Source organism: Bombina bombina, chromosome 6, assembly GCF_027579735.1.
Source record: "Bombina bombina isolate aBomBom1 chromosome 6, aBomBom1.pri, whole genome shotgun sequence".
NCBI lineage: Eukaryota > Metazoa > Chordata > Amphibia > Anura > Bombinatoridae > Bombina > Bombina bombina.
This window is the reverse complement of record NC_069504.1, coordinates 93,660,006-93,683,335: the sequence shown is the minus strand read 5'-3', so window position 1 is coordinate 93,683,335 and position 23,330 is coordinate 93,660,006. Positions and strand designations below refer to the sequence as shown.

The following is a 23,330-nucleotide window of genomic DNA, read 5'->3' as shown; positions in this document are numbered from 1 at the left end:
ACAATAAAATGACAGCCATATTAGAAAGGAAAAATGGGACTAGTACATGGTCTTCTGGAGAGGAGGACAAAATGAGGCACCCCCCCCCCCCACACACACACACACATATGCACACACACACATACGCACACACACAACCACATACACACTTACGCACACACACATACGCACACACACACACACGCACACACACATACGCACACACACTTACATGCACACACGAGCACACTTACGCTCACACACTTACATGTGCACACGAGCACACTTACACACACCCTCATACGCACACACATACGCACACACACTTACATGCACACACATACGCACACACACTTACATGAACACACAAGCACACTTACACACACCCTCACACGCACACACACATACGCACACACACTTACATGCACACACATACGCACACACACATACGCACAAACACTTACATGCACACACGAGCACTATTACACACACCCTCACACACACACACATACGCACACACACTTACATGCACACACAAGCACACTTACACACAACCTCACACACACACACACACACACATACGCACACACACTTACATGCACACACACGAGCACACTTACACACACCCTCACACACACACAAATTCTGCTGCTCTTTATATGCAGACATATATATATATATATATATATATATATTTATACAGTATATATATATATACACAGAAAGAGAAATAGGCATTTGCCTATGTTAAAATCACTATTCTCAAGGCATAATATATATATATATATATATATATATAGATAGATAGATAGATAGATAGATAGATAGATAGATAGATAGAGAGAGAGTTCGCATAGAGATCAACGCTCGGTTACAGCGCTTGTCAGACCCCCAAAACAGGCACAAGAGACAGGGAATATGTTCAACTCCTTTATAGATGAAAAACATAGAAACAAGTGCCTTGCCCAAACGTTTTGGCTCACGTAAGAGCCTTTATCGATTTGTCTGCACGGCCTCCATTGATAAAGGCTCTTACGTGAGCCGAAACGTTTGGGCAAGGCCCTTGTTTCTCTGTTTTTCATCTATAAAAGAGTTGAACATATTCCCTGTCTCTTGTGCCTATTTTTGGGTCTGACAAGCGCTAGAAACAAGTGTTGATCGCTATGCAAACTCTTTACATGGTAACAAACAGTGCACCGGGTGTTGTTTTTGATGGTGTGTGCCGCTTCACTCGCATGTGTTATATACTGTGTGTATATATATATATTATTTTTTTGCCCCCCAGAAACACTTTTGCAGATGCCCATAAACAGGTATGCATTTGTATTTACTGAGAGCTTAATATTGAAAAGCTCTCCTCTGAGCTTAGATTATCAAAAACATCTTATAAGTATGGAGAGAGCCCTAAAAATGTTAGAAACACATTTTAATTTGAAAGATATTGATCTCACTATTTAGGATACTTGATGTGAAGGAAAGACACCTACATTACAATATGAGCTCTAAAAATAACCCCAATATTTTTGCTTGATTTCTCTCTTTGCTGGCGAGCTTTTGAATATCAGGGGGTCGATCCGATAAAAATCGTCGCCCGCAAAAGCCGGCAACGCCAATATTTGCACTGGTTTGGTATCCTATATACGGCGTTACTTAGAAGTTACGCACGTATATTTCTGCCGTCGCCCGTAGTTTTTTAGGCCATAGGCAGGTATACCAAACCAGCGCAGTTTGGTATCCAATATACAGCGTAAGGACTTACGTGGCGAAAATGGAGAAATCTTACTCCATTTTCACCTCGCCACAAAAAGCAGCCGTAAGAAGCCTTACGCTGACTATTGGAGCCCCGTAACTCCCTAAACTAGCTAGAAAATAAACCTAACACCTAATGCATGCGCAATGTCTTTCTAGCTGTCACCCACGATCTGCTAAATAAAACCTAACACCTAACGCATGCGCAATGTCTATCTACCTGTCAACCGCGATCCCCCGCCGCAATCCCTAATATAGTTATTAACCTCTAAACCGCCGCTCCCGTACCCCGCCGCCATCTACATAAACTAACACCCTACTGTGAGCCCCTAAAACCGCCGCCATCTACCTTATCTATCGCCTAATGTGAACCCCTAAAACCGCCGCCATCTACTTTATCTATCCTCTAATGTGAACCCCTTACACCGCTGCCATCTACCTTATCTATCCCCTAATCTGACCCCTTACACCACCGCCACCTATATAAAAATTATTAACCCCTAATCTAATCCCCCTATACCGCCGCCAGCTATATTAATATTATTAACCCCTAATCTAATCCCCCTAAAGTAATAAACTCTATTACCAGCCCTTAAAAGGGCCTTTTGCGGGGCTTTGCCCCAAAGTAAACAGCTCTTTTGCCCTATAACCTGCCCTCCCTACACCGCCGCCACCTATATTAATAGTATTAACCCCTAATGTAAGCCCCTTACACCGCCGCCATCTCTATTAAAATTATTAACCCCTAATTTAATCTACCTACCCCGCCGCCAGCTATATTATCTATATTAACCCTAAGTATATTATAGTTAATATAGTTATTACATTATATATATTAACTATATTAACCCTAATTATATTAGGGTTTATATAGTTAATATAGTTACTATAGTATTTATATTAACTATATTAACTCTATCTAACCCTAACTAAATTCTTATTAAATAAATCTAATTCATATTATAAACTAAAATATTCCTATTTAAATCTAAATACTTAACTATAAAATAAACCCTAAGATATCTACAATATAATTAATAATTACATTGTAGCTATGTTAGGGTTTATATTTATTTTACAGGTAAATTGTTAATTATTTTAACTAGGTATAATAGTTATTAAATAGTTATTAACTATTTAATTGCTACCTAGTTAAAATAATTACCCAATTACCTGTAAAATAAATCCTAACCTAAGTTACAAATACACCTACACTATCAATAAATTAAATAAACTACAAATATCTATCTAAAAATACAATTAAATAAACTAAACTAAATTACAAAAAAAACAAACACTAAATTACAAAAAATAAAAAAGATTACAGTAATTTTAAGCTAATTACACCTATTCTAAGCCCCCTAATAAAATAATAAAGCCCCCAAAATAAAAAAAATTCCCTGCCCTATTCTAAATTAAAAAAAGTTCAAAGCTCTTTACCTTACCAGCCCTTAAAAGGGCCTTTTGCGGGGCATGCCCCAAAGAATTAATCTCTTTTGCATTTAAATAAATATACAATACCCCCCCCCAACATTACAACCCACCACCCGCATACCCCTATTCTAAACCCATCCAAACCCCCTTAAAAAAAACTAACACTACCCCTCGAAGATCTCCCTGGTTCAGCCAATCGGATTGAACTTGAATCTGATTGGCTGATTCAATCAGCCATTCAGATTTTTCTACCTTAATTCCGATTGGCTGATAGAATCCTATCAGCCAATCGGAATTCGGCGGACGCCATCTTGGATGACGTCATTTAAAGGTACCTCATTCGTCGTTCAGTCGTCGGCCGGGATGGATGCTCCGCGGCGGTTGAGCGAAGAAAGAAGATTGAAGATGCCGCTTGATGGAAGATGCTGCCGGATGGAAGAAGACTTTGCTGACGCTTGGAGAAAGACATCGCCGGGATGAAGAATTCTTCTTTGCCGCTTGGAGAAAGATCGCCGGGATGAAGAATTCTTCTTTGCCGCTTGGATAGACATCGCCCGGATCGGATGAGGAGTTCGGCCCGGCGTGGTGAAGACAAGGTAGGGAGATCTTCAGGGGGGTAGTGTTAGGTTTTTTAAGGGGGGTTTGGGTGGGTTTAGAATAGGGGTATGTGGGTGGTGGGTTGTAATGTTGGGGGGGGGTATTGTATATTTATTTAAATGCAAAAGAGCTGAATTCTTTGGGGCATGCCCCGCAAAAGGCCCTTTTAAGGGCTGATAAGGTAAAGAGCTTTGAACTTTTTTTAATTTAGAATAGGGCAGGGAATTTTTTTTATTTTGGGGGGCTTTATTATTTTATTAAGGGGCTTAGAATAGGTGTAATTAGCTTAAATTGCTGTAATCTTTTTTATTTTTGTAATTTAGTGTTTGTTTTTTTTGTAATTTAGTTTAGTTTATTTAATTGTATTTTTAGATAGATATTTGTAGTTTATTTAATTTATTGATAGTGTAGGTATATTTGTAACTTAGGTTAGGATTTATTTTACAGGTAATTGGGTAATTATTTTAACTAGGTAGCTATTAAATAGTTAATAACTATTTAATAGCTATTATACCTAGTTAAAATAATTAACAATTTACCTGTAAAATAAATATATTAGCTACAATGTAATTATTAATTATATTGTAGATATCTTAGGGTTTATTTTATAGGTAAGTATTTAGATTTAAATAGGAATATTTTAATTAACAATATTAATATTAGATTTATTTGAATAAGAGTTTAGTTAGGGATGTTAGAGTTAGATAGGGTTATTATACTTAATATATATATATATATAATATAATAACGATATTAACTATATTAACCCTAATATAATTAGGGTTAATATAGTTAATATATATAATATAATAATTATATTAACTATATTAACCCTAATATAATTAGGGTTAATATAGTTAATATAGCTGGCGGCGGTGTAGGGGGATTAGATTAGGGGTTAATGTATTTAATATAGCTGGCGGCGGTGTAGGGGGATTAGATTAGGGGTTAATACATTTATTATAGCTGGCGGCGGTGTAGGGGGATTTAGATTAGATGCAAAAGAGCTGTTTACTTTGTGACAAAGCCCCACCAAAAGCCCTTTTAAGGGCTGGTAAAAGAGCAGTTTTCTTTGGGGCATGCCCCGCAAAAAGCCCTTTTAAGGGCTGGCAAAAGAGCAGTTTACTTTGGGGTAATGCCACGCAAAAAGCCCTTTTCAGGGCTATTTGTAGGGTTAGACTTAGGTTTAGTGGTAGGGATAGTTTAGTATTTTAGGGGTTAAATAATTTAATATAGATGGCGGCGGGGTAGTGGGATTAAATTAGGGGTTAATAATTTTAAAATAGATGGCGGTGGGGTAGGGGCTCACTTTAGGGGGTAGGTAAGGTAGATGGCGGCGGTGTTAGGGGCTCACTTTAGGGGGTTATAGATTTAATATAGCTGGCGGCGGGGTACGGGAGCGGCGGTTTAGGGGTTAATAACTTTATTAGGTTGCGGCGAGGTACGGGAGCGGCGGTTTAGGGGTTAATAACTTTTTTTATTGTTAGGCTAGTGAGAGGGGATAGCGGATAGAGGGTTAGACGTGTCGGGCTATGTTTAGGAGGCGTGTTAGACAGTGCGGGTGATTTCATACTTTAGTTAGGTTTTGTAGGCGCCGGCAGTTTCTAACGTGGCGCAAGTCACTGGTGACTCCAAAAATCTGTACTTACGCAGATTTCTGGACATCGCTACTTTGTCAGACTTACGCCACTTTAGCAACTGACGGCGCCGCATATTGGATAGCTCGAGTTGCGAGCTGAAACTGCGGGCGACGCGGGTTCCCTTGCTTGCGCCGCAAACTACGCCGTATATCGGATCGCGCCCCAGGTCCTTAGTATGATGGTTCTACGTAGTCTGACTGCTTTAGCTAATCAAGCAGCCTCTTCTCCAAAATACACAAGGGGCTATTGTTTGTATATATTTTATGTTTAATAGAAGATGTATCACTGTTTTCCCAGACACTCCTTTATCATTTGCCCTAACATACCGTTATTGTAAGGTAAGCAGTTTAAAGGAACTCACAAGCAAAGTTATCATTAGACTTTGCATTTATAAATAGCTGGCATGTGTTGGAATTGATATGTTGCAATGTATACAACATATAAGATGCAAGAGTTACTGTGTATTTTATGCTGGAGCAACTTTTTTCACATTTAAATTACTGTAGTTTAGAGTCATGGAATTGTGAAATGAGAAATACATTTTCAGTGTTGTGCCTAAATTAAAACAGGGTTCCAAATTCAATTAATCTCAATTATTCACTGAGTCATCAACACAAGTGATTCCCAATATACCAGACATCTTTGATCATGCAACCCACATCAAATTATGTAGAAATGAAAATAAGGGAAGCTTTAGCAAGTTTAATATTAAAGGGACGTTAATGTGATGCAGTAACATTAATGTATCACTTCAACGTTTACAGGAGGACGGCAGTACAGACAAGCATTTAAAATATGCAGGTCTTGTTCATGCATGTTTTAAATTAAACTTATCTTGTACTCGCATCCTCCAGACTGCCCATAGCCATGACATGTTATTTGTCAAAAATGTAATTTCAATTGGAATTTATAGTGTCCGAATCTTTATTTTCAGTATTAAAGGGACAGTCTACTCCCAAATTTTTACTGTTTAAAAAGATAGATAATGCCTTTACTACACATTCCCCAGCGTTGCACAACCAACATTGTTATATTAATATACTTTATAACATTTAAACCTATTAATCTCTGTCTGTTTCTAAGCCCCTGCAGGACACCTATATCTCAGGGCATTTTTATAGCTTTTCACAGCTAGATAGTGCTAGTTCATATGTGCCATATAGATAACATTGTGCTCACTCCCATGGAGTTATTTATGAGTCAGTACTAATTAGCTAAAATGTAAATCTGTAAATAACAATAGCAGGGGCTAAGATACAAGGTAATAATTATATTAGGGAATGGGTAATAAAGAGATTATCTATTTTTTTTAAATAATAACATTTTTGGCGTGGGCTGTGTCTTTAACACTCCCCGAGTGCTCATCCCCTGAGGCAAGAAGCATTCAGGGCGTTTAACACAGTTGAAATAATGGCTTAGGCATTATAGCCCCCAACTGGCTGTAGTGTTCACATCTTCTTTTTATTAAAGGGAAATTAAACTCCAAAGAAATAGTAGATAGAATGAAGCATTAAAAGAAAAAATGTCTGTGAATAATATGTAGATGTATTTTTTAAAGTTTCATAAGTTTTTTTAAATACTGACAAAATAAGTATAACGTTTTAATGCCTATAAAACAATGGGAGCTGACATATTGTAACTTAGGTTACCTTCTCTGCTGTGGCCAATTAGTGACAATTATAAATAGGTCACTAGAGTGTGCAGCCAAGGGCTGTGTGGAATATAACAGTGTTCTTCACTTTCATTTCTAACAGAAACTGAAATACTCACAATTTCTGAGTGGAATTACAGGAAAAGTGGACAAAATAAATAATTAAAGTATAATGTAGAGATTTTTTATATATAAAAAATATTTTATATTATCATCTCAAAGTATCCCTTTAATTTAATTCAATTTAAAAAAAGTGCAAATGAGGCAGAATGGAGGCTGCTTAAACAGGAGAGTTTACATATCTGTCCCAAACTGGCCTCATCATGTGGTTAGATTAGATATTGTAAAATGGTTAATAAAAACATCAGTATCATCATCATGCTTTGTCTACTCAAGTAGCAAGTCCATATTAGGTCATTTATGCCCTGCTTATACATGTTATAATCATACAGAGGAAATAGAAACAGATAAACAGATTGTTAGACACAAATATTAAAGTAAAAGATGGAAATATAGACAGAAAGAAAAACAGATGATCAGATAATCTGACAATGGAAACCAACCAAAGATGTAACATGATAAAAAGGTGAAAACAATGTTATGCTATAATAATATGGTGTTAAAGGAACATGAAACCCAATTTCTTTCTGTCATGATTCAGAAAGAGCATGCAATTATAAACAACTTTCCAATTTACTTCTATTATTTAATCTGCTTCCTTCTCTTGTTATCCTTTGATGAAAGGTTTAAGTAAGCTCAGGAGCAGCAAAAAAACTAGGTTCCAGCTGCTGATTGGTGGCTGCATATATATATATATATATATATAAGAAGTAAGTGAGTTGAATCCAGCACCATAGGTTTTAGTAAAGTTTCTTTCCCACCTGTGTGCACGTTACCAAGGAGTATCAGCCAAACTCCAGTGTATACAGTCCATGTAAAAAACAAGGTAAAAGAAGATTGTGTGCTGTGGTGCTGTTACCTTGTTTTTTACATGGACTATATATATATATATATATATATATATACCTATTGTCATTGGCTTATCCATGTGTTCAGTTAGAAACCAGTAGTGCATTCCTGCTCCTTCAACAAATGAAGAATGAAACAAATTTGATAATAGCAGTAAATTGGAAAGATGATTAAAATTGTATGTTCTACCTAAATCATGAAATAAATGTTTTGGGTTTCATGTCACTTTAATGTGTTTCTAACATGCAGTCATAATTTACTATATATCCACTGAATTCAAACAAAAATAGTTGCATAAACACTCTCAATCTCCTTAAAACAATATCTGCTGTCTATTGTGTTCACATATGCTATAACATATATATACAGGGAGTGCAGAATTATTAGGCAAATTAGTATTTTGACCACATCATCCTCTTTATGCATGTTGTCTTACTCCAAGCTGTATAGGCTCGAAAGCCTACTACCAATTAAGCATATTAGGTGATGTGCATCTCTGTAATGAGAAGGGGTGTGGTCTAATGACATCAACACCCTATATCAGGTGTGCATAATTATTAGGCAACTTCCTTTCCTTTGGCAAAATGGGTCAAAAGAAGGACTTGACAGGCTCAGAAAAGTTAAAAATAGTGAAATATCTTGCAGAGGGATGCAGCACTCTTAAAATTGCAAAGCTTCTGATGCGTGATCATCGAACAATCAAGCGTTTCATTCAAAATAGTCAACAGATTCGCAAGAAGCGTGTGGAAAAACAAAGGCGCAAAATAACTGCCCATGAACTGAGAAAAGTCAAGCGTGCAGCTGCCAAGATGCCACTTGCCACCAGTTTGGCCATATTTCAGAGCTGCAACATCACTGGAGTGCCCAAAAGCACAAGGTGTGCAATACTCAGAGACATGGCCAAGGTAAGAAAGGCTGAAAGACGACCACCACTGAACAAGACACACAAGCTGAAACGTCAAGACTGGGCCAATAAATATCTCAAGACTGATTTTTCTAAGGTTTTATGGACTGATGAAATGAGAGTGAGTTTTGATGGGCCAGATGGATGGGCCAGTGGCTGGATTGGTAAAGGGCAGAGAGCTCCAGTCCGACTCAGACGCCAGCAAGGTGGAGGTGGAGTACTGGTTTGGGCTGGTATCATCAAAGATGAGCTTGTGGGGCCTTTTCGGGTTGAGGATGGAGTCAAGCTCAACTCCCAGTCCTACTGCCAGTTTCTGGAAGACACCTTCTTCAAGCAGTGGTACAGGAAGAAGTCTGCATCCTTCAAGAAAAACATGATTTTCATGCAGGACAATGCTCCATCACACGCGTTCAAGTACTCCACAGCGTGGCTGGCAAGAAAGGGTATAAAAGAAGAAAATCTAATGACATGGCCTCCTTGTTCACCTGATCTGAACCCCATTGAGAACCTGTGGTCCATCATCAAATGTGAGATTTACAAGGAGGGAAAACAGTACACCTCTCTGAACAGTGTCTGGGAGGCTGTGGTTGCTGCTGCACGCAATGTTGATGGTGAACAGATCAAAACACTGACAGAATCCATGGATGGCAGGCTTTTGAGTGTCCTTACAAAGAAAGGTGGCTATATTGGTCACTGATTTGTTTTTGTTTTGTTTTTGAATGTCAGAAATGTATATTTGTGAATGTTGAGATGTTATATTGGTTTCACTGGTAAAAATAAATAATTGAAATGGGTATATATTTGTTTTTTGTTAAGTTGCCTAATAACTATGCACAGTAATAGTCACCTGCACACACAGATATCCCCCTAAAATAGCTATAACTAAAAACAAACTAAAAACTACTTCCAAAACTATTCAGCTTTGATATTAATTAGTTTTTTGGGTTCATTGAGAACATGGTTGTTGTTCAATAATAAAATGAATCCTCAAAAATACAACTTGCCTAATAATTCTGCACTCCCTGTATATATATTTTTTTCCTTGCACTCACACATTTCTAAATGTTCACAGACATATGGTAGCAAGTCACAATAGATAAATTAATATAAAAAAACATTTATTTATTTTTTTTAAAAAGTAACTTTGACATATAACAACCTACATCATGGTTTCCTGGAGACCAGATTCTCTATTTGTGAGTACATTTCCTCTGCCTTCCTTTGTATAAATAACAACATGACAGGCTGTTTCAGCCAATCCCATGGGCTATTCATCAAATGATACAGCCTGACATTGATTCAGCCAATCTGTAAAGCAGAAAGTGGAAGGGAAATGACTTTCAAATAGAGTATTGCTGTAATGTCCACACAAGTCAATTGAATTATATATGTAGATATTTAAAGGGTCATTCCAGCCCAAACTGAAATGAACATAAGTGCATTTCAGTTTTGAACAGAAGAATTGTTTGCATTAGCAAAAAAGCTTCCAGTAAAAGCTATCACTGTTTTTAGTGATAGCTTTTGCTGCACGTGTGCACAAGAGGCATATCTATATATGCTCAATGCATCAACTTTTTAAACAGTTTATCTGCTCAGGGAGCTGGTGGTGGCTTGTATTGTGAAGATGAAGACTCATTTTATATGAGACAAGCCACTGTCAGTTCTTTAAACAGAAAAACTATTACAGAATAAACAAATACTCATTATGAACTGTTTTAGTTATGTCTTTTACTAAATGCATTGTTGCTAATGCAAGTGTATTGCAAAAAATACTTCTATAAAAAATTAAAATGCCCTGTTAAACATTTACATTTTGTCTGACAGTCACTTTAATGTCACATCATATAAATAATATGACAAACACAATTTTACATACTTGCATTTGTAGTTCTCTGGCTTGAAATCATGGCGATGAGGATACTGGGAATCCCACCGCTGACACTCAATTCCATCGTACGTTGTTCTCACTGAACCACGATACCCCTCTCCTTGGCCTTTCACACAGTCCTTTGTGATATGAGTATTGTTAACCACACTGTGAGCTAGAGTAAAAAATGGTAATCATTTATTTAAAAACAACACGACTAATGCAGAATATAGGAATATATAATGCCATTATATACATTTTTTATTAATAATATGGCCATACATTACTTCTTTATTAAATGCTATTATTAGCATCATGTACAAATTAGTTGTTATAAATTAATCATTGAGGCCTATGTATCAAAGGTCTTGCAGATCTGATCCAACAGTGCGGATCAGGTCCGCAAGACCTCGCTGAATGCGGAGAGCAATACGCTCTCCGTATTCAGCATTGCACCAGCAGCTCAAAAGAGCTGCTGGCGCATCGCCGCCCCCTGCAGACTCGCGGCTAATGGGCCGCCAGCAGGGAGGTGTCAATCAACCCGATCGTACTCGATCGGGTTGAATTGTGGAGATTCCTGTCCGCCTGCTCAGAGCCTGGAGGCTCGCCGGAAACAAGGGGCATCAAGCTCCATACAGCTCCAGAGGGTGATGTGATGAACATATAGAATGTTGCCCTATCACTACACTGGATTGTTTTGGCTTAGTTTGAAATAATTCAGAGAGATATGTGCAGACCGATAAGGGATAATAAACACAACATTTAATTCCCCATAAAATAATTTTGTTAAAAATAATGCAATGTATTTTCATTGCTAATTTCCATCTTAATATTGGAAGAATCCACAATTGCATTCCTTACTTGTGGGAAATACTGAACCTGGCCACCAGGAGGAGGCAAAGACACTTCAGCCAAAGGCTTAAATACCTCTCCCACTTCCTCATAACCCCAGTCATTCTTTGCCTTTTGTCACAGGAGGTTGACAGAGAAGTTTTAGAAGATTTCGGAGTAGTCTCTTATGGAGTGTAGTACTCTTCGAGATGCGACTGGAGTTTTAAGTAGTCCTGTCAGCCTCTCAGTGAGAGCATAGTTAAAAGTAAGAGTCCGGAGATTCAGGGAAAGTCTTTCTGCAAATCCATCCTGACTCATATTAACAGCTCCATAGGCAATCAGCGTTGACGAGTTTCGCTGCCTGCTTTCTTCACTCAAGTCCATGTCAGAAGCGATGCTACTATCTGTCACACATTAAGGGCCGTGTTCCTGTTCCACGGCATAGATTCTGGAAAGATCGTTTCATATTTTATACATGTATGATAACGCAAGAAGACAGGGTCACAGTGTGACTCCTTTTATCTGTATAGAATCAAGGGTTAATATCTCCTTAGGGGGATTATTGAACAGGGGGGGAATAATCTTATATGTTTATTTGATTTTATGCTGCTTTTATGCGTGAGATGTTATGGGCTCATAGGCTGTTATAGAATATGCAGGTTTCACTTTCACTTTGAGAGCCATGCAGCTTACAAGCTTGGCGTGCTTTCTCATAGCAGGGGCGGTCCTGCATTGTGCACCATGTGATTTATTCCCTTTTTCTGAACTGTCTGGGTCATAGGAGGTGGTGAGTGCCCCAGCCATTGGGATATAAGGGTGCCATTTTTTTGAATAAAATAAGATGTTTTATTTCTCTAGTTCTCAGGTTATTGCATTAGCAATAGAGGATTTTGTTATTTTAGAGGGCACTCAATCTATTCCTAATGAGTAATTCCTGTTTATATGGTGAGGAGGCCTTAGTTCCGCTCTCTCAATTATGTTCCATATGCCTTGATAATGTGATAATATTGAACATGTTTGATACCACAGAGTTGTCATGCAGTGAGGTGCGTACCCTACATTCTTATATCTCTACACATGCAGTTTTCCCATAGCATTGCTGATCCTCCATCTGGAGTTTTTTTTTTTTCACCAGACGTTACTGCGCAGTTCAGACGGCGGTGTCTGCAGTCTTTAATACTTTACCTCGCCCTGCTAAGTGCAAGCAAAAGGTTACATATTGCTCTCCTTCCCAGAGTACATCAGAAAATTTATTGGGTTTAAATGAGGGGTATCCGAGGATGAAGTTCTTTCTGAGACTTCAGAGTATGAACATTCTGGATTGGAGTCTGCTGCGTCTAAACCTCCGGTTGTGTAGAAACCAGACTTTAGTTTAGGAATTTCTTCTTCTAAAGAAAGTTTTTGGCGAATTCAGAGGTTCCAGAGGTCAAATTGCCTGATGAACCTTTAATTCCTAAATTGGATAGAGTTTGAGAACATGGTGGTACCTTATCCTTCCCTGCTCCTGTTAGATGGCGAACTTTATTAAGAATGAATAGGACAGGATTGGATTTCTTTTCCCCCTCTTCTCCCTTTAATAAATTGTCCCCAGTCCTGGACTCTCAATGGAGTTGTGAGGTTCCAGCCCTAAATGGGATGGCGTTATCTTCACCCTTGCTAAATGTACTACTATCCCGCTTGAGGATAGTTCTTCGTTTGAAGAGCCCATGGATAAAAGATGGAAACTCTGTTAAGAAAGATGTTTCAACATATGGAATATTTGTTTCAACCGGCGGTGGCTGTTGCCGCGGTTACTGGAGAAACTACCTTCTGGTGTGACTACTTATAGGATTTGATCAGGGTGGAGGATCCCCTCGACATTACTCAGAAAAGATTTACGGCCTTGAGGGTTGTTAATTCTTTTATCTGTGCTGCTATTTGGCAGTTTATTTGCTTGAATGTTATGGCTTCAGCTTTTTCTGCTCAGGCCCGTCGGGCTCTGGCTGAAGTCATTGTCTGTGGATATAACTTCTAAGTCTAGACTTCTTCTCTCCCTTTAAGGGAATGATTTGCCTGGTCCAGGCCTGGACTCAATTATCTCCACAGTCACAGTGGGCACGGGTGCCCTCCTACCGCAAGAGTATATGAACTAATCAAAGGGACAATTTTCGTTCTTTTCGTTCTGATAAAGCCCATGTCAGCAGTCCTCCGCTAAGCCAGAGCAAACCAAGAGCTCTTGGAAGTCGCCTCAGTCCTGGAATATATCCAAGCAGAGCAAGAAGCCCACAGAGTGTACGTCGGCATGAATGGGTGGTCCCCGGTCCTCTTCTGGATCATGTAGGGGGCAGTATATCGCTCTTTTCAGTCGCTTGGTTCAGGGAATTGCAGGATCCATGGGTCCTGGAGGTCATAGCTCAGGGTTACAAGATAGGTTTTAAGTCTCAGCCACCCAAGGGCAGAGTCCTCCTAACCAGAAAGGAGGGAAGCCTTTCTGGGGTGTGTACGGAATCTGTCCTCTAGGAATTATTGTGCTGGTGCCTATCTCAGTGAGAGGTTTGGGATACTATTCAAACCTTTTTGTGGTCCCTAAGAAGGAGGGAACTTTCTGTCCGATTCTGGACCTAAAGTGCTTAAGCAGGTTTTTAAATGTCCCCTCGTTTAAGATGGAGACAATAAGGTCCATTCTTCCCCTCATTTGAGAGGGGTAGTTCATGACCACGATAGATTCCTGGACCAGCACTTCCAGTTTATTGCTCTTCCGTTTGGTCTAGCTAAAGAATTTATTCGAAGAGTGGACCATTCGGAATATCTCATCTGTCTTCTTCGATCCCATGGATGACAGATAATCTAGAGAGAGTTCTCTTGTATCAAGTACCAGGGTAGAATTCTCGGGCACTATAATAGTCTCCATAGACATGGGAATATTTCTAACAGACCAGAGACGTTGCAAGCTAGCTTCAACATGTCTTGCCCTCTAGATCTCCTTAAGGCCATCTGTAGCTCGCTGTTTGGAGGTGATTGGTCTCATGGTGTCCAGATTGAAAATCATTTCCTTTGCCAGGTTTCACCTCAGACTGTTGCAACTGCACATGCTGAACTAGTGGAATGGCGATCATTCGGATCTGTCTAAACAGATTTCTCTGGACAACCAATCGGGAGAATCGCTCTCTTGGTGGTTTTGTCAGGATCACTTGTCCTGAGGGACATCCTTCTCAAGACCATCCTGGGTGATTGTGACTACGGTTGAGAGTCTGTCAGGATGGGGATCTGTTTGGGGTGCTAGGAAGGCACAGGGCATCTGGTCTCAGGAGGTAAAGCTCCTGATCTCATTTTGGATCTTCGGGCAATATACAATGCTCTGAAGGCTTGGCCTCTGCTGGTTTCCTCCCAGTTTATTAGATTACAATCAAACAATATATCCTTGTGGCTTACATCAACCATCTGGGGGGAACGAGAAGCTCCCTAGCTATGAGGGAAGTATCTCAGGTACTGGTGTGGGGGAGACCCGCATTTGTTCGATGTCAGCGATCCACATTCCGGGCGTGGACAACTGGGAAGCGGATTTCCTCAGTAGACAATCCTTTCATCCGGGAGAATGGTCTCTCCACCCCGAGTGTTTGCAGAGATTTGCAAGAGGAAGATCTTATAACGTCTCAATACCAAGCTACCCACATAGGGGTCAAGGTACAGGGATCCTCATGCGGAGCTAACAGATGCATTAGCAGTGCCTTGGAGGTTCAATCCAATTCATCCTTTTCAACCGTTAGCACTACTTCCTAGTGTAGTGGCTCGAGTCAAGCAGGCATCAGTGATACTGACTGCTCCATCTTGGCCATGAAGGATATGATTAGCAGATCTAGTGGGGATGTCATCATCTCCTCCACGGAAGTTACCTTGTCACAGGGATCTGCTGACCAAGGTCTGTTTGTTCATCAATGTCTAGATTCTCTGAGGCTGACTACGTGGAGATTGAACGCTTAGTCCTAGCCAAAAGAGGGTTTTCTGAGAGACTTATTTTTACTTTCATTCAAGTTCGTAAGCTGGTTGCTCATCGCATCTATTATAAGGTGTGGAGGACCTACTTATTCTGTTCTCCAGGATGAACTGGAGAAGGGCTTTTCTGCAAGTTCCCTGAAGGGACAGTTTTCGGCCCTGTCTGTGTTACTGCACAAGAGGTTTGCCGAGCTTCCAGATGTGCAGCCATTTGTTAAGGCTCTGCTGGGATCAGACTTGTGTTTAGATCTAAGGCTCCTCCTTGGTGTTTAAATCTTGTCCTTAAGATTTTGCAACGGGCTCGGTTGGAGCCTATGCATAAAGTAGACTTTAAATTGTTGTCTTGGAAGGTTCTTTTTTCTATTAGCTAATGCTACTCCGCGCAGAGTCTCTGAGATTGCTGCCTTGCAATGCGACCCTCCTTATCTGGTGTTTCATGCCGATAGGGCTGTTCTACGAACTAAGTTAAGCTTTCTTCCTAAGGTTGTGTCAATTCGCAAAATCAATCAAGAGATTGTGGTTCCTTTCTTATGAACTAATCCTTCTTCGTTGAAGGAACATTTACAACTTATTTCTGGATGTGGTTTGTGCCTTGAAGTTCTATCTTCGGGCCATAAAGGAATTTAGACAAACCTCTTTCTCTGTTCGTTCTCTTTTCCGGGAAGCATAGGGGCCAGAGGGCCTCTTCAACTTCCTTATCTTTTTGTCTGAGGAGTGTCATCCATTTAGCATAGAAATGGTGGAACATAAGCCTCCTCTGAGGATTACGACTCATTCTACGAGAGCAGTGGTTCCTCTTATGCCTTCAAAAATGAGGCCTCTATGGATCAGATTTATAAGGCGGCTATCTGGTTCTCCTTACATACTTTTTCCAAAATGTTACAAGTTTGATGTTTTTGCTTCTGCAGCCTTCAGGAGAAAGGTTTTCCAGGCTGTGGCGCCTTCAGATTAGGGTCCGCCTCTCTTTTTTCCCTCCCGTTAGCATTCCGTGTACTCTAGAGGTTGGGTATATGTTTCTCACAAGTAAGGAATGCAGCTGTGGACTCTTCCCATATTAAGATGGAAAACATAATGTATGCTTACCTGATAATTTCATTTCCATCTGTATGGGAAGAGTCCACAGCTCCCACCCGTGTTCCGATGGACAGTCCTAAATTTGACATTTTTTCTTCTGGCACCTTTTTCACCCTGATATTTCTCCTACTGTTCCTTGTTCCCTTGGCAGAATGACTGAGGAAGTGGTGGAGGTATTTAAGCCTTTGGCTGGGGTGTCTTTCCCTCCACCTGGTGGAAAGGTTAAGTATTTCCCACAAGTAAGGTATGCAGCTGTGGACTCTTCCCATACAGATGGAAATGAAATTATCAGGTAAGCATAATTTATGTTTTTGCCTGGTTTTTCTATAACAACATCAGAAATATGTTGTTTTTCCATTGCCCCACACAGTGGGTGGAGTGTATACTGCACATATCCAGAACACTGAACCTATAACAATCAATACAGTGATTGCTTGTTCAGTGCAGGAATTCATTTATATCTGTACCTAAATGACCACAGCAAAGGAAATAAAGTAAAAATAATCAAGTGGATTTTAACAGGGTGTCTTACAATTTGGCTAAAAAAAATTGGGTTTCATTTCATAATTGATATTATGGTTCATATTTATCAATGTGCGAGCGGACATGATACAAAGTAGCGTATCATGTCCGCCGCACATCGATAAATGCCGACAGCATACAGCATTTATCATTGCACCAGCAGTTCTTGTGAACTGCTGGTGCAATGCTGCCCCCTGCAGATTCCTGGCCACTAGAAGGGGGTGTCAATCAACCAGATCGTATTCGATTGGGTTGATTTCTGTCCGCCGCCTCAGAGCAGGCGGACAAGTTATGGAGCAGCGTTCTTTACAGAACTTGATAAATATGCCCCAATAACTTAATTGATATAATGGGTTCTATTTATAAAGCTAAGGATGAAATTTGGGAGCACTTGCAGTAAAAGTGCATTTATGTGAGCCTGCAATTGCAAATGAGAAAGCAGCAACCATTAGACTGCTACTTCCTAAACTCTTTGTCACCTCAGATGTGGCAGACATAAAACATCCAGACTTGTTCGTCCCGGATGATTGCGCAGGTTGCTGCATGAGACCAAGGGGCAGGGCTGCACAAACGATTGCTTGCTCAGTCTTGAATTCTGGCAGTGGATTCTGCATCACATGACCTGCAAGTGGGCAGACATGTTCCTTGCCTGGGAACCTTGTTTGCCTACATGTTCGTAAATAGGGGCCTATGCAAATTGCTTGCAGATGTTTTTGAGCAATGCACAAATGATTCTAAAACACTTCAATTATGACTACAACTTTTATTGTACAGGTGTGCTTATCTAATATAAAGTAAACAAACAAAAAAGTAAATAACAATCAGTTTGGTCACTGCAGGTCATACAAACATAGCACTCTTGTACTTTTAACCCCTTCACTATCAGGAATTTCAGAGAAAAACTTGCCCAAGATACAAAACATTTTTTAGCATTTTTGCTATCACTCCATCTAAACAGAAATAGAGCTCTGTTTTCATATTTACCTATGAAAACTATATATACATTTTTTTAGTAGACAACCCAAGGTGTTGATCTAGGCCTATTTTGGTAAATGTTATGCCACTCTTTTGTAGCCAGATGCAATCATATTACAACATTTACTTTTCTCACAAACTTCGGGTTTCTCACTGAAATTATTTACACATAACTACTGGAGTCATAGGAGAAATGGTTGTAAAAGGTTCTCTGGGGTCCCTTTTATACAGAAATAGCAGACATGCATGGCTTTGCAATTAGTTTTTGGCAATTAGAAGGCTGCTAATTGCAACTGCTCACCACACTTCTGAAAATCCTGGCAGTGAAGGGGTTAGCTGCTAAGGGCAATAGCATTTTAATGCAGGGATTTCCCTCCCAACTGGCACTTCCCACCTCCCTGATCCCTCCCAAGCAGCTCCCATCCATACACACCCACACTCCTGAACACCATCTTAGCTACCAGCAAGCAGTCTCACAGTATAAAGTTGTTTTTTTGTTTTTTTTTTAATAAATACCTTTTATTGATTGATGGATTTTCTGCAGTGTAGGCCCCCCTTACCCTCCCACCTCCCTCCCAAACATCTCTCTAACCTTCCCCCCTCCCAATCGTGTCTGCCATTTTAGGTACTGGCAGACTAGTTTATAGTTTTCTTTTTATATATTTTAATTTATTATTATGTGTTTTTTTTTTGTAGTGTAATGGTCCCCCCACCCCTTTTCTGCAATTGCTACTGTAGGCCCCCACCCTGATTCCCCATTTTTTCTGTAGAGTAGTGTTCCTTCTCTCCCTCTCCCTACAAAATATTTTCTGCAGTGTAGGGCTCCTCCCACTCCCTTCCCCTCTGCCTCTGCGCCACCAATCTGTCTCCCTCCTTCCCTCCCGCACTCCCCTCCAGCACTGAAGAATATTGTTACAGACAGTGACACAGACCACTGTCTATAATGATCAGGCATCCGGCATTGAGCATGATCGGTGCTCTGCTACCATATGAGGGCAGATAAATGCAGACCAGGAAGATTGAGTGAAAGTGACAAGTCAAGTGACAACCGAGACTGCTATAGCTTTCTGAAGGTCGTACTTAGATCTACTTGTGCGGTACAAGGGGCTATGCACCGCACGTTGTAGATCTACATCCTTTTAGCGCAAGGAGTTAATGACCTCTCAAACTAATGTGAAGATTCAGTGGTAAAAAGAACATTGGCAAATAAATCTGAATAATAATAAAGCAAGAGTTAAATATAAAATGAGAGTTTTTGTCTCTAGTGCCTCTTAAATTCATTAATTTGATTGGAAATACAATATTTTAAAAATATACTGACTGTTTCCAAATTGTATTTTGCCATAATAGAACTTTTATCTCAATATATCAGTTGTGAGCTATTGTCCAGGGGACACAATGAGACCCTCCATGGCATTCCATCTACTCCAAACTCATTACTTAATATGAACCAGAACCAGACAGAAACTTTCCAATATTTTGATATTATAATCTCAATATTAATCTTTGAGCAACAGATAAGTACTGATTGTGAGGAAGTAGAAAGAAGCTTGGGTTGAATTGTGCTAAAGTCAAAATTAAAGCTTAATGATTTAGATAAAGCATGAACTTGAAAAAATCCCAATATGTGTCCATTATCAAAATGTTCATTCTTTTTATGTGCACAGTATATATGTATTTTGTGATTGGCTGACTATCACATGATACAAGGGGAGGCAAAATTGGATTAAATTTGAAATTTACCAGAAAATGTTCTACTGCTTATTTCAAATTTAAAGTAAGTGCTATAGCATTGTCTTTGTATTGCGTAATCAATAATACTGCATTTAGTGGCCCTAAATAGATATTTACCATTATGGATATGTACAATAACAAAGATGATTAATTCCATAATATTACCAGATGGATATTGTCAATTATGAAAAAAAAATTGTTAAATATATAATTGATTATTGACTGATAAGAAAAAGCTTTATTGGTGCCTAGTAAGTAACAGAGTAACACGTCCTAGGATCATAGAAACAAAAAAAGTAATTTTCTTAGCCCAGGAACATCAGTTTAAAAGAAAAGAAAATGTTATTCTATCTCTGTGTTCCATATAAAAGCAACTGTGCTAATCATTGACATGCAGCAAACAGGGGTAGTTCCGGTGCAATGTTGTTTTTCACTTATTAAAACATATTTTTTCAATGATTCGGTGTCACTCTATGAGCTGCATCTGTAACAGCTTTTTCCCTGTGCAAACAACCATGTGTTTAGAATGACCAACCCTATATCCCATAAAAATGATGTTTAAGATGTTAAATACCATGACTAAGTTACGGTGATCTTTCAATTACAAAACGGTTCCACTGAACATTCAAGTGACAATATTTGGACCACATGCTCCTACGCTAATCCGTTTTATGTTTTGCTGTATTGTAATATTTTATTTGGCAATCTCTTTCTCAGTTTGGAGTTGCCAAACTCTTCTGCATTACAAATAACTATAATAAAAACAAACATTTACTGGATATTATGCAGAGAGGCACTTTTTGGAAAGATGAAAACGTAATAGATTCTATTTATTATTTTGGAAAACACACAAGCATATCAAATGACTCAAACTCTTGAATGATTAGAGTAAAATTATTTTATGAATTGTTCTGTTAATAAATTAACTAGTAGATTAGAGCTGAATACCTTGTGAATTAAAGATACCTTATAGTTCATTTTTTTTATTCACCTTATGCATTCTATGTGCTAAAATATTAAAAAAAAATCATCAGTGTGTATGTTTAAGTAAAATTGCCTCTTATCTTGGTAATGACAAAAACTATAGCGTTAGCTGTGCTCCCTGAAAATATGACTTTAATTAGAAAAACAAGTGAACTGTTTTAGGTTTTGGGTATATGTGGCCTGTTCAGGACCGCAAACTTGCCAGTGGGAGAATAAAGTGAAATTAAACACTTAGACCCAGATTACAACACTCCGCTCGAGCGTTAACTGTGCTAGAAGTAGCTTGCCAGTTTGCGCTCGTATTATGAGTTGAAAGTAAACTGTATTCGTTCTTGCGTTGACCCAACGAACGCAAAAAGCTGAATACATTTCATGCACCACCCTCTAACCATGTGTGCTGACATTTTGGAACCCAGGTTACACTGCAGGTATCTGAAGGAGAGTTGCTGAACATGTGCAAACAGGTCAGCACTGGAATGTAGTAAAAGCTAGATTTCAACATGGCAGCCCCCATGACTAGAGGCAGGCTGGGGATAACCTCAGTACTATGCTTATAAAATGTATTTAGCTTCTCTAGCAGGAGGGGGAATACTACATTTTTCTGACTTAAATTACAGGGAAACAGAAAAATAAATAATGAAAGTTCAATGCAAAGCTTTTTTTCACTGAACATAATTAAATATTTTGGTCCAGACTACAAGTGTTGCGCTAATGCTAGCGCGGGATGTGATAGGCAGTATTGCTGGTGCAACTTGACATTACAAGTCCATGGTAAAACAGATTTAACAGAGAAGGTTTAGCGCACCAATTACTTTCAATGGATATTGCAATCTTCCTAAATATCGCTAAAAGTTATAAGTTGCGCATTAGTGAAAGCCCAGATAGCATAGAAGAATTAGAGTGACCTGAAGTAAAGATTAAGGGTTTAAAAAACAAATTCACAAAACACATGTTAAACATATTAATATATAGTGTTACACTCATAAATGCATATTTTAATTCTTAAAAAAATACATGTGTATTTAAAAAAAAAAACTTTTATAGTGTTAAAAAGGGATATGGTATATGACAAGTTATTTGTCTGGGAAGGGATCAAAAGTATATATATATATATATATATATATATATATATATATATATATATATATATATATATACATATATACACAGTATATATATATAATATATATATGCCTTAATAATTGTATGTGTGAATATATACATCTGTAAATATGTTTGTACATAAATATAAAGACATATATATAGCAATATCCTATCCAATCTTCAAAAAGAAAGCCCTGTAAAATATTTAAATAATTGTTTTTAGATGCTAGACATAAAATCTATAATGTCTATTTAAAAGTATTTAGCACTGTTAGATACAGTGACTTCCCATCAAATAAGTAAACTTTAGAAGCAACAACCATATTGTTTAGAAACTGCATGAAAAAAAAAAAAAACCTTTCTCCTTCCACTTGTATATGGATTTGCCCTTAGAGGATTAAAGAGGATGAGGAAGTGGCAAATTTAGTGTTAGTAATTAAGAGTCCCTGGGGAATGCATAAGGCTTTCCTTTTGAAGGTGGATGGAGAGTGAGCAGACTAGAGATTGACCTATTTTGTTATCAACAGCCAAATCTATGTTTTCGTGTTTTCCATCATCAGGGCTCATTATCACAAGCAAAGATCAGACAGATCATTTGTGTCATGTTTTGGCACAAAGATATATGATACATTAAAGGACTCTAATAATGATACAGTCTGCTCTTCATTTGTACCAGTTTAGCACATTTTACCATACAGTTATAAATTCCTGTGTTTTAAGGAAAATGAAACACAAGAAAATAGTGACAAATACAATGATCACAAAACTCAAAAACCATTAATATAACTTTATTACTAATAAAAAAAAAAGGCTACAAGCTTCACAAACCTGATCTGGGGTCTCACTTGGGCAGATTTCTGTCATAATGGGGGTATGGGCTTTGCATATCTCATCTAGGCTTTACCCATCTGATCTGGGGTCTATGGGAATATTGCTGGCGCAAAGGGCGCTATTGGCTTCTAGCATGGATCTGGGATCTGACATGGATATATAACCAGCATAATACAGGTTTGGGCTTTGAGCATCTGCTCTGGGTTCTCACTTGGGCATTTAGCTGGTACAATGAGGGATATAGTCTTCAAATGTCGTATATGTGGTCTCCCTAGAGCAGGTAGAGGGTCACATATCTGATTTCATGTCTCACTTGGACATTTAGCTAGCAAACGTTTGTTTCAATCTTTATATACTAAACCAAACAATCCTCTCTGTATTCTGAAATATACATCAATGTTTCAATTTATAATGTTACTAATAGCCACAACTGAGCATTACTAAATTAGATAGTCATTTCTCTAGATGAAGTCTCTGATATACTTCTGTCATAGTGTTTCCAGTCTTGCTATT

General features: G+C 38.6%; 1 protein-coding gene across 1 annotated transcript in view; it reads right to left on the bottom strand.

The window, feature by feature from the left end:
* Window positions 1-23,330, bottom strand: part of HGF (hepatocyte growth factor) — a 244,420-nt gene that overhangs the window by 77,388 nt on the left and 143,702 nt on the right. Inside the window, exon 8 of the mRNA XM_053716517.1 lies at window positions 10,800-10,965. Coding sequence (XP_053572492.1) covers window positions 10,800-10,965 — 166 coding nt within the window. The remainder of the gene's footprint in view (window positions 1-10,799; window positions 10,966-23,330) is intronic.